Consider the following 12,507-nt stretch of genomic DNA (forward strand, 5'->3'; position numbering starts at 1 on the left):
TTCCTGCTAAATTACTAATATAATGTAGTTCCTGATATAATCTGTGCAAATAAATTGATGATAACTGATTTATACAATGATTCTAGCCAAGTACTAATATAAATTGTACTAAGTACTAATATAATGTATTTAATAATATATCCAAATCAAATACTGCTTTATTAATATAGTTGCACTACAAAACTTGCTTAATATTGTTTTATTATATAATAATAATATTATATAATATTGTAATATTAATATTGTTTAATCAAATAGGACTATATTAACTGATTTGCGCTACTAAAATATACATATACATGTATATGTATTTAATAATATAACGAAAGTGAATATACCTGCTATAGTTCCAGTAGAAGACACACTCACAGAATTAAATATTATTAATATTATTAATATAAGTAAAAATTTTTACTATGGCATCTAAAGCAAGAATATATTTGTATAATCCAACCTGCTTGACCTTAATATGTAAGGTTACTGAACGTATCTGAGCTTAGCATATACATCACAGTAAACCTTAGATGCAAATTACCACAAGCTGGTATTAAATGGTACTTGTTCCTAATGTAATTTAGAATATATACACTGACATACAGTTAGTTTCTCACCAGGGGTTGGAAAGTATGATTTGCATTACTTGCATAGTATAGACTAAACATGCTCTCTGTGGGTCTTTGTGAGTGTGTGCTGTATGGCTGCAGTGTGTGTTAACAGCTTATCTGTTCTCTAAGTACACAACCTGGCGATGTTGTGGATTTAAGCGGTGGCTTAACCCGGGTAATGCACAAGAGTCGCATTCAATCTGTGCTCCAGGAGGGTGGGGACGGTGGGGGAGACATGATCGGTCCTGACCTAAAAGTACACACGAGCTCACGGCCTTGCCATCAAATCTGTCAAATGTGGTTTTCCTAAACGAAACACAAACCCGAATAAGCTGTGTCGTTAATCATATTAGTGTATAATGTACAAAACTATTCATTCATCAGGTCTTCTTTAGTCAGGTTATTCTAATAAAACAGGGAGGACGTGTGCAGTACGTGTGTCAATTTGAAAGCAACAGGCTAGTAGAATTATGATTGAAGTATTAACACAAGTGACACCCTATAAAGAAACATTACAAGGAAAGAGATAATTACTGTACACACAAACTGTGCTAACAGTATAACAAGACAGATGTCGAAGCTAGGATCCAGGCATGTAGCCAAGACAGAACTGGAGCAGGAGCTGGAGAGAAAATAAGACACAGAAACAAAGATTTTGTGACAAAGTGATATACTGAATTCATACGGACAATATTAAAATAAAAAAAAGTTTAAAAGTAAAGCTATTATAAGCATATAATTTGACATACAGTATAGACTGCTGTTTTCTCTAGCACATGAATGTAAATTTTACAAGCACAAAAATTAGCTCCACCCCCAGCAAGAAAGGAACTGCTTCCCCTTTTGCTTTAAAATGCAATCCTAAGGCATCTGACTGCTCCTTTAAACAGTAACAAATAGGTCGTATGGGTTGTATGAGGATTCATATTCACCAGATGACCATCAGACAAAAATGTCTGATCTTTTTCAGAGTTAAAACAAAAACTGCTTAAATTTTGTAAGTGCGCTACAATATCTACTAAAATACTCATGTAATGCATTTAATAATATAATGAAAGCAGATATACCTGCTGTAGTTCCAGTAGAAGACACACTCACTGCATTACATATTCTTAATTTTAACCGAACATTTTGACCTAATATTGTGATGGTCCCCCTTTTCCTGCCAAAACAGCCCTGACCCATCATGCACTGTGTATTCTGACACCTTTCTATCAGAACCAGCATTAACTTCTTCAGCAATTTGAGCAACAGTAGCTCGTCTGTTGGATCGGATCACATGGACCAACCTTCGCTCCCCATGTCCATCAGTGAGTCTTGGCCATCCATGACTCTGTCTCCGGTTCACCACTGTTCCTTCCTTGGACTACTTTTGATAGATACTGACCACTGCAGACCGGGAACACCCCACTGCAGTTTTGGAGATGCTCTGATCCAGTGGTCTAGCCATTACAATCTGGTCCTTCGTCAAACTCGCTCAAATCCTTACGCTTGTCCATTTTTCCTGCTTCTAACATCAACTTTAAGGACAAAATGTTGACTTGCTGCCTAATATATCCCACCCACTAACAGGTGCCATGATGAGGAGATCATCAGTCTTATTCACTTCACCTGGCACTGATCATAATGTTGTGACTGATCGGTGTATATTATTTATAAAATTGAAATATTTACTACGGTATTTTAAGAAAGAATTTATTTGGATGTACAGTTAAATATTGATTAGAAAAGAAACTTTAAATGTCAGTGAACAGCCATGCCAAGGCTACATTTCCAATTTCGTTGCTTTTTCAGACTACTCTGTAAAATTAAATGAAAATAAATCGATAAACAAAGGGGCAAAATGCTAAATCAGTGTATCATAGTACCTGATTCACACAGGTCTGATTATAGATAAATGATTAGCCTTTGTAAGATTAAGGCTATCATGTCCACAGCAATACGTGGGAAGTTTTTTCCAGCCTCAATAGCATTTGAAAGCAAATTTTGATTGGCCTCCATCATCCAGCATGTGCTAGCAACAGCAACAAATGAGGTCTTTCACACAGCTCTATTCACGACACAAATCACTATGACATTTTAAATGTGATTTCGTTTAAAGGAAAACCAACATAACAGACTGGACAGGGGTTTAAAATAAAAGCTTTATTTACTGTTTGACTACATTTCTTTACCTCTACATTTAGTCGATAACTGAATAAGAAAATGTATTAGTTGGCTTAGTAAAGAGCATTGTATACTAGCCGTTGCATGGTAGCCTTTCTTTAATTTTATTCAGATGCTCCTATTGTGCTTTAATATTTTCCTTCCATCCGTCTTTAGTTCCCGTACACCGCCCCACCACCTCATGAGCCAGTAAAGACCCTGCGAAGTCTCGTCAACATTCGGAAAGATACTCTCCGCCTGGTCAGGTGAGACGTCTAACCGGACAACACATTTCATGCAGCTGCTAAACTAACCTCTTTGTTTGTTTGTTTGTTTTTTTGAGTTAAAAACATTAAGATTTTATTTACAGATGCAGCGAAGACATGAAGTTGCCCGGACATGAAGTCGGAAAGAGTCGTAGTTGCTACAACGTTGAGTTTACCTTCGATGCTGATACACCAGTCGCCATCACTATTTACTACCAAGCCGTTGAGGAATTCCACAATGGTGTGCCAGTGTGAGTGAAATGAGTAGGGGGTAAAAATGGTGTGTTTACTAGACTTGTGTTTAACTGAGCGGTGGTAGCTCAAGTGGTTAAGGCTCTTGGTTGTTGACTAGAAGATTGGGGGTTCAAGCCCCAGTACCGCCAAGTTGCCACTGTTGGGCCCTTGAGCAAGGTCCTTAACCCTCTATACCAGGGGCGCTGTATCATGGCTGACCCTGCGCTCTGACCCCAACCTCCAAGGATGGGATATGTGAAGAAAGAATTTCACTGTGCAGTAATGTATATGTGACAAATAAAGGCTATTTCTAATAACACTAGTGTAAAGCAGTCGTATTGTATATTGAACAAAAATATCAGGATTTATGGATGGGATGGATGAGCATTAAGAACACCTTTACGAAGGGAAATACCATCCATGGATAACACCAATTCTGCTGAGACGGCATGCTTTCTACTGGTCTTAATGGGTGTTAAAAAAGCACATTTTACACATTTTCAGCTGATGGCGCTCTGCTTGTTGTATATTGACAGATACCTGCCACAGGACAGCTCTCTGAAATCGGAGACGGTGCATTTTAAGAGAGGCGTCTGCCAGCAGTTCTGCCTGCCCTCGCATTCTGTCAACTTGTCCGAGTGGTCAGACGAGGAGGTAAGAGTTCATCATGAATACTTGCGCTTAAGTGCGTTTATGTGCGACGGGGAGTTTCTACATTTCGAGAACACCATGTCTTTTTTTTTATATTGACTGTATTACATCAATCCAAAATACAAAATATATTTGCTTCAACTGGCCACTTTACTCCAGGGATGGAAAATCTACTGACTGTTCCAAAGTGCTGACACTGGAGACTCCTTCCTGAAATGTTAAATACAGAAAATTTCACTGTAGATGTTCTTCAGAGCATTTTAAAAAAGTCTCTACGAATGAGGTGTTAGTATAGAAACTATAATATATTAGGTCGAGCGCATTAATACTGTATAAACCTGGGGTTTGCCTTGCACTATGCACTATATATATATATATATATATATATATATATATATATATATATATATATATATATATAGACAATGAATCTGACCAATCAGAATCAAGAATTTGACATAGATGTTGTATAGGAGGAAAATAATATGTACAAAAATCTAATTTACACATTTGCACTTAATTTAATTCAGATTGCACGTGTAATTCAGGGCCAGTTAAATTCAGATCAGGAAGTTTTGTTTCCATTTTATTTATTTATTTATTTTCCTAGACAAAATTGTTTGGAGAGTCAATACACTATCAGTCAGTTTGATCGCTAAGGAGTGTGTGCCTTCTGGCTATTCCATTTCTATTTATTATTTTTTGCAGAATTCGGTCAAAGCACAAAGCTTTTTAATACATACACACACACACACACAGAGAGCTCAGTGTTGTGTGTGTTATCTTTCAGCTTTTATTCGACATGGATAAGGAAGTCTTCCCCATGGTGATTCAGGCGGTGGTGGATGAAGGAGACGGTGAGTCGAGTCACTGCTGATTATCTTTCCATTAACGATTCACGCTTGCACACCAATTTACTTTCTTTCTATTCCACAGAACATTTAGGACACGCGCACATTCTTCTCGCCACCTTTGAGAAGGTACGTGCGATTTAAAGGATGTTAGTGTTCATTATGGATTAAACACAAATACCGAAGCATGTGCAATGACTTGAAACTTCCCTCTTTTTATAGCACATGGATGGCAGCTACTGCGTGAAACCTCTGAAGCAGAAGCAAGTGGTAAGACTGTGTAATTATCTTAGACTAGAGATCTACAGCATTTATACATATTATACAGACAACATATACTGTGTGCAGTGATTTCGTTTCACTAGATCAATGCAACTTGCTGCTTATTGTGTATGAAATATAAAAAAATACTGAAAGGTGTCTTGAAAATGATCAACTGCAAAAGCAGAAATCACAGACAATTGTTTACCACGTTCAAGCAATTTAATGTCATCAATGACAACAATTAGAAGACAGTGAAGGCGAACTGAAAGTCTTTCCGCCATTACGCTGTTCAATAGGCTTTAATTTTGTTGGTCTAAACTGTTTCCAATAATTAATGCTGATTTAATATCACTGGCAAAAAAGTTGGTTTTATCCTAGATAAAGTCACAATTAATTTCAATTAATTTGAAAAATATTTTATAAATTAAAAACTATTACTGAACTACAAAAATGCGATCAATAATCAAATTAATTCTTTTGTCACATACACAATTCATTCAAAACGTATGTAAATAGAAATAAAATAAATAAAATAAGATATAAAAATAGAAAAATAAAGAAATAAATGTAGAATACTGTACAATAAAGTGGGAGGCTGTACAACATAGAGTATAGTAATGGACAAAATATGGGAAAAAGGGGGCAAATATGTGGAAAATATGAAATAAAAACCAAATGTGGGAAAAACTGGACAATATTTGGGAAAATATAATAAAGGAATAAAGAAATAAAAAAATAAAGGAAAAATAGTAAATATATACATGTATACATATATACCGGGAAAACCGGGACAAAAATATGGGGAAAAAAATACATATATATATATATATATATATACACACTATATTGCCAAAAGTATTCGCTCACCCATCCAAATAATCAGAATCAGGTGTTCCAATCACTTCCATGGCCACAGGTGTATAAAATCAAGCACCTAGGCATGCAGACTGTTTTTACAAACATTTGTGAAAGAATGGGTCGCTCTCAGGAGCTCAGTGAATTCCAGCGTGGAACTGTGATAGGATGGCACCTGTGCAACAAATCCAGTCGTGAAATTTCCTCGCTCCTAAATATTCCACAGTCAACTGTCAGCTGTATTATAAGAACGTGGAAGTGTTTGGGAACGACAGCAACTCAGCCACGAAGTGGTAGGCCACGTAAACTGACGGAGCGGGGTCAGCGGATGCTGAGGCGCATAGTGCGAAGAGGTTGCCAACTTTCTGCAGAGTCAATCGCTACAGACCTCCAAACGTCATGTGGCCTTCAGATTAGCTCAAGAACAGTGCGCAGAGAGCTTCATGGAATGGGTTTCCATGGCCAAGCAGCTGCATCCAAGCCATACATCACCAAGTGCAATGCAAAGCGTCGGATGCAGTGGTGTAAAGCACGCCGCCACTGGACTCTAGAGCAGTGGAGACGCGTTCTCTGGAGTGACGAATCACGCTTCTCCATCTGGCAATCTGATGGACGAGTCTGGGTTTGGCGGTTGCCAGGAGAACGGTACTTGTCTGACTGCATTGTGCCAAGTGTAAAGTTTGGTGGAGGGGGGATTATGGTGTGGGGTTGTTTTTCAGGAGCTGGGCTTGGCCCCTTAGTTCCAGTGAAAGGAACTCTGAATGCTTCAGCATACCAAGACATTTTGGACAATACCATGCTCCCAACTTTGTGGGAACAGTTTGGAGCTGGCCCCTTCCTCTTCCAACATGACTGTGCACCAGTGACCAAAGCAAGGTCCATAAAGACATGGATGACAGAGTCTGGTGTGGATGAACTTGACTGTCCTGCACAGAGTCCTGACCTCAACCCGATAGAACACCTTTGGGATGAATTAGAGCGGAGACTGAGAGCCAGGCCTTCTCGTCCAACATCAGTGTGTGACCTCACAAATGCGTTTCTGGAAGAATGGTCAAAAATTCCCATAAACACACTCCTAAACCTTGTGGACAGCCTTCCCAGAAGAGTTGTAGCTGTTATAGCTGCAGAGGGTGGACCGACGTCACATTGAACCCTACGGATTAGGAATGGGATGTCACTTAAGTTCATATGCGAGTCAAGGCAGGTGAGCGAATACTTTTGGCAATATAGTGTATTATTGGGAAATATAGGGTTATAATATTTTTTGGTAACCTTTCATGGACATTAATGGCTACCTGAACATCAAACCCATATGTGGTTCTTCTGGTTCTCACTCATATCTGGCTCCTGAGGTTTTTCACACCGTTGCGATAAATTTGGAAGTAAACAGTTGTACAGAATGCCTTTGTATGCTGTAGAATGAGACTTTCCGCCTTCAGAAACTAAGAAGCACAAACCTGACATGTGATGTACAAAGTGAGCTCCAGACATGGTGTTAAGATTAGAGTAGAAGAACTCGAGTGTCCTGCACAGAGCCCTGACTCTGACTCTGACTCACTGAACACCTCTGGGATGAACTGGAACTGAAGCCTCATCACCATCCCAGCATCAGAGTCTGATCTCACTAATGCTCTTGTAGCTGAATGATCACGAATCCCCACATTCACGCTTCAAAGCCTATTGGAAAACCTTCCCAGAAGATAAGAGAAGAATGGAGCTGATTATAATAGTGAAGGATCTGGAATGGGATGTACGAATGTGATGGTCAGGTCCCTACAAACATTGATTGCCATATGGTTAGGTATAAGCAAGTGACACGTAGCTTTCCAACATAGGAGTCATGATTTATTAATGATGATGAATCTTGTATAAATGACAACCAATAAATCCCACTGTTCAATACCTCGATAATGTTCTTGCTCATTTATAATCTATGCCACGCTCATGTTAATGTAACGTAGACAAGAACTTCGTTTTGTGTTTCTGATAGACATGTTCTGCTGGTGTTTCAGGTGGATGGTGTTAGTTACCTACTTCAGGAGATTTATGGCATAGAAAACAAATACAACAGCCAGGAATCCAAAGTAAGTCGTTCTTTTGGAATTTTTCATTGATGTTTTCTGATAAATATTTTCTAATTATTTTTCTATCAATTTTTAGTGTTAAATTCCAAACTTTTCTGTCTGCCAGGAATATCAGACTGTCTCTCCACTAGTTAGATAGAGCATAAAAGCATGTGTTGTGGTCTAATAGGTGGCCGAGGACGAGATCAGCGACAATAGCGCGGAGTGTGTGGTGTGTCTGTCAGATGTGCGTGACACACTCATCCTTCCCTGCAGACACCTGTGCTTGTGCAACACCTGCGCAGACACTCTACGCTACCAAGCCAACTGCTGCCCTATCTGCCGTCTGCGTAAGGACTAAGGACACGCCTTCTTCACGTTCACTCAATTAAACATAGTGGCTCTGAATATCTAAAGACTAAACTAGCCCTTCTTTAGAAACAAAGAGTATAAATCTTAAATTCACTTTTACTGACTCGTTTTGTTATTCCATTCTTTCCGCAGCGTTCCGAGCTCTGCTGCAGATCCGAGCCTTGAGGAGGAAGCTAAGCCCCGTCTCCACCACAGGCTACAATCCAGCCATCACGTCCCAGTCCTCAGACTCTGAAGAGCATTCGGTAATGAAGCAGACCTGCACTTTATCCCTGAAAGCTTCTCTGAATCACAAAATAAATTACAGCCACCCGCCTTCTATCATTTCCAGCACCGGCTAATGCTGTTACCTAAACACGATTCACTCACTGTAGTAGACTCAGAGACACTGCAGTCTCGCTATACAAGGTCAGCCAGTTGCTGGAATTATTGGCACTCAAGAGAATCTGCAATGATAATACATGAAAATAAGACACCTAGTAGTTTTTCTGAAAAGCAGTTTGAGTTAAATAAAAAAAAATTCTGATGATGGCAACTATAACTAGAATTCATAATTCATGAGTTGTGGTTGTGGATGTGACCAAAGGAGCTTGTAGAAGTGGGTAACCTTGCTGAGCATTACAGGAAGAGGCTTTCTAGGCTTTCTTTCTAAAGGAGACATCATCAAATATTAACACCGTCAGTGCTGATACTGTTTCAATCGCTGTTCGGCAAAAAAATAAACCGCGCTACTCAAGATGAACCGGGAAAAATATATTGTATTCAGTTAAATCTTTGCAGCATCCAGAATATTGCTTGCTGTGTTTGTTTTGCATTTTTTTGCTCGTTTTCATAAAGGGGAGCGGATGCTGTATGCAGAAACGTTTTGTGATGCAGGTTACATGCTGATTTTATTCATTAAGCATTAACTTACTCAGCGTAGGAATGTAAATGTAATGTAGTGCTCGTCGAATATTTTTCAAGGTTCTGACTAATGATGTCCTGGTCAATAGATTTTACTCAAAATAGTACCTGGGGTAGTTGTTGTTTATATTAAAGCTGCTGCTGATGTTCCTCCGTTTTAGGCGGCTGAACACATTCCCCAGGGATTCGAGGCCGTGTCTCTTTTAGAGGCTCTAAACGGCCCGCTGAACCCGTCACCCTGCGCTCCTGCACTGCATGGCCTGACGAAAGCTCATATCTCAGGCATTCTACCTGCGTACGGCACTGCGAGTCATCACACGGCCACACTGTCTCACCTAGAACACTCCATCACCTCCAGCCAAGGCCTCAATGTCAAGAAGAGCAGCTCCAAGTGAGTGACACGCTGACCGTGCCTCTCCTCAATCTGTCTGTCGGTCTGTCTGACTGTATGTCAGTCTGTCTTTCTCTTGCTGTTTTTCTATCTATCTATCTATCTATCTATCTATCTATCTATCTATCTATCTATCTATCTATCTATCTATCTATCTATCTATCTATCTATCTATCTATCTATCCTGTCTTTCAGTTTACTCTCTGTTTTTTCTCTGTGTATATCTACCTGTCTGATGTTTGTCTGTCATCTGCTCTCTGTCTGTCTCTTGTCTATCCATCCTTTCCTCTATCTATCTATCTATCTATCTATCTATCTATCTATCTATCTATCTATCTATCTATCTATCTGTCTGTCTGTCTGTCCATCCTTTCCTCTATCTATCTATCTATCTATCTATCTATCTATCTATCTATCTATCTATCTATCTATCTATCTATCTATCCTGTCTTTCAGTTTACTCTCTGTTTTTTCTCTGTGTATATCTACCTGTCTGATGTTTGTATGTCATCTGCTCTCTGTCTGTCTCTTGTCTATCCATCCTTTCCTCTATCTATCTATCTATCTATCTATCTATCTATCTATCTATCTATCTATCTATCTATCTATCTATCTATCTATCTATCTATCTGTCTATCTATCTGTCTGTCTGTCTGTCCATCCTTTCCTCTATCTATCTATCTATCTATCTATCTATCTATCTATCTATCTATCTATCTATCTATCTATCTATCTATCTATCTATTTATCTGTCTATCTGTCTGTCTGTCTGTCTGTCCATCCTTTCCTCTATCTATCTATCTATCTATCTATCTATCTATCTATCTATCTATCTATCTATCTATCTATCTATCTATCTATCTATCTATCTGTCTATCTACTCTGTCTGTCCCTGTGTATTTCTGCCTGTCTGTTTTTCTTTTTCTCTGTCTGTCTCTTACTGTCAACTCTCTATCTGTCTATTAACCCTCTGGTTTTCCGTCTGTCTGTTTACCCATTATCTATTCCTTTGTCTGCTCTGTGCTCTGTGTTTCTGTATGCCGGTGTATGTGATTCAGTTGATCTGACTGTCTGTCTGTCTGTCGATCTCATTCTCAATCCGGTGCTCCTCCAGGTCTCTCTCCCAGAATTCCCAGAACTCCTCAGTGCTGCCTGAGGAGGAGGATGAGAAGTCATGCAGTGAGTCAGAGGCTCAGGTGTGCAGGAGGAAACTGCCTGTGGATCAGCAGGAGGTACATAACTGCTGTGATATAAGAGTTTTCATTTTCCATGCAAACACCCACACGATGTGGAGGTAAAAGTAATAACTCTTCATGCCAAGAGGCACTGACTAACCTTCATGCAGCATCACAACCCCAGTGCTTTATTCTTCTGAAAAAGCACAGAAATAAATCTCCACACACCCAAAAATAATTTCAAATATATTGAAATATATACTTCAGATAAACTTTCACATTCAAGGAAACAATAAAAAACAAAATCTAGAGTCTAAAACTAATAAAGTTTTATGTTTGTACTGCAGTGCGGCGTAACCCCAGAGAGCGACAATTTCACCCTGTCCTCATGCGGTGCAATAGAACAGTCTTCGTGTAGCGGCACCCCTCTGTCCTCCACCATCACCTCGCCTGAAGGTAGGGTCAAACAGGGTCACACATCTACACACACACACACACACACACACACATACGCTGAACTCCTCTCACCCTCACACCACCTCTGCTTTCTCCCGCAGATCCAGTGAGCAGCAGTTTGGCTCAGTCTGTCATGTCCATGGCTTCTTCACAGAGTCAGAATTCACGCATCAGCACAGACACGCTCTCCTCCATGTCCGGCTCCTACATGCCTGGAGCCGAGGGGGACGAACGCCACCAGAACACCCCCGAGAGCCGGCCAGCTTCCCAGCAAGAGGGCGAGGTGAGTCTACAAAACCAGGCTCGCTGGCTGACTTCATTTATCTGAAGACAAAACATACTGCATGCAGGCTTGCCAACACTAAAGAGGAATAATCCCTAGTCCCAATGGAGGGGGAGAATAAAAATATACAGCAAAAGCTTACCATAGAAACTGCGAAATAGATCCAACACTTTCCACTATTTATCACATGCATAAACAGCCTTCGTTTCTAATCAGCATAAGACCAGCAATGTGTTCAGCAAATGAATAAACATTCTCATTCTCATCATCATTTATTTAGACCTAGATGGTAGATGATCAGCATATCTTTCAAACCATCAAGTTGAGACGAGCGCACCGGCTAAAAGACAACTAATGTGAGATCGAAGAAGGGGGCGGAGCTTCCAGAGAGGGTCATTTAATATCAGAGAGTTCAAAACACCCACAAAACGCAATCATTCCAGATGTAGATTGGCTCATCCTGTGATGGTGTACACCATGCGATGGGGTGTTTATTCTGCGTTCGACACATGTTTCTGACTTATCCTTTTTTTTTTTTTAAATAAAATGAAATGTCTCAATTCACTAAAAATGACATAACAGTCACCTCCGAAAGTATTGGAACAGCAAGACTAATTCTTCTGTTTGTTTTTTTGTTTTTCCTATACACTGACTAGATTTGGTTTGACTCATGAGTTTCAGCTTTCATTTCCTGATATTTACATCGAGACGTATTAAACATGGCACCTCTGTTAGCTGTTGGTGATGCCACTAACTGTTGTTTTGAGGCTTCATCAGCTGTTGTTGTTTCCCTCAGCTGATCTGTTCCATGTCTGGTTGTTCAGAACATCTGTAGTTTCTTTCTTTTTCAGAACATTCCAGATTGTTGTATTGGCTAAAGCCTAAAGCTTTTGTAATGGCTCTGATTGATTTTCCCTATTTTCTCAGCTTCGAAACAACTTGCTTTTCTCCCACAGACAGCTCAATGGTTTCGTCATGTTGGCTTCGTCATGT

The 12,507-nt window shown here is 39.6% G+C and overlaps 1 protein-coding gene across 14 annotated transcripts in view; it reads left to right on the top strand.

The window, feature by feature from the left end:
- The window catches only part of rnf157 (ring finger protein 157), a 28,771-nt gene that overhangs the window by 5,345 nt on the left and 10,919 nt on the right, over positions 1-12,507 (top strand). For all 14 annotated transcript variants that reach the window (XR_009206354.1, XR_009206355.1, XR_009206356.1 and 11 more), the window contains exons 3-15: positions 2,928-3,016; positions 3,121-3,267; positions 3,787-3,904; positions 4,692-4,758; positions 4,838-4,881; positions 4,975-5,022; positions 7,884-7,955; positions 8,125-8,284; positions 8,439-8,551; positions 9,371-9,600; positions 10,715-10,832; positions 11,123-11,231; positions 11,333-11,514. Coding sequence is in view for 10 of the 14 variants with exons in the window: in XM_058406458.1 (XP_058262441.1) it covers positions 2,928-3,016; positions 3,121-3,267; positions 3,787-3,904; positions 4,692-4,758; positions 4,838-4,881; positions 4,975-5,022; positions 7,884-7,955; positions 8,125-8,284; positions 8,439-8,551; positions 9,371-9,600; positions 10,715-10,832; positions 11,123-11,231; positions 11,333-11,514 (1,497 nt within the window). In the remaining 4 variants the exon portion in view is untranslated. The remainder of the gene's footprint in view (positions 1-2,927; positions 3,017-3,120; positions 3,268-3,786; positions 3,905-4,691; positions 4,759-4,837; positions 4,882-4,974; positions 5,023-7,883; positions 7,956-8,124; positions 8,285-8,438; positions 8,552-9,370; positions 9,601-10,714; positions 10,833-11,122; positions 11,232-11,332; positions 11,515-12,507) is intronic.

The sequence above is a fragment of the Hemibagrus wyckioides genome, linkage group LG13, assembly GCF_019097595.1.
Source record: "Hemibagrus wyckioides isolate EC202008001 linkage group LG13, SWU_Hwy_1.0, whole genome shotgun sequence".
Lineage (NCBI taxonomy): Eukaryota > Metazoa > Chordata > Actinopteri > Siluriformes > Bagridae > Hemibagrus > Hemibagrus wyckioides.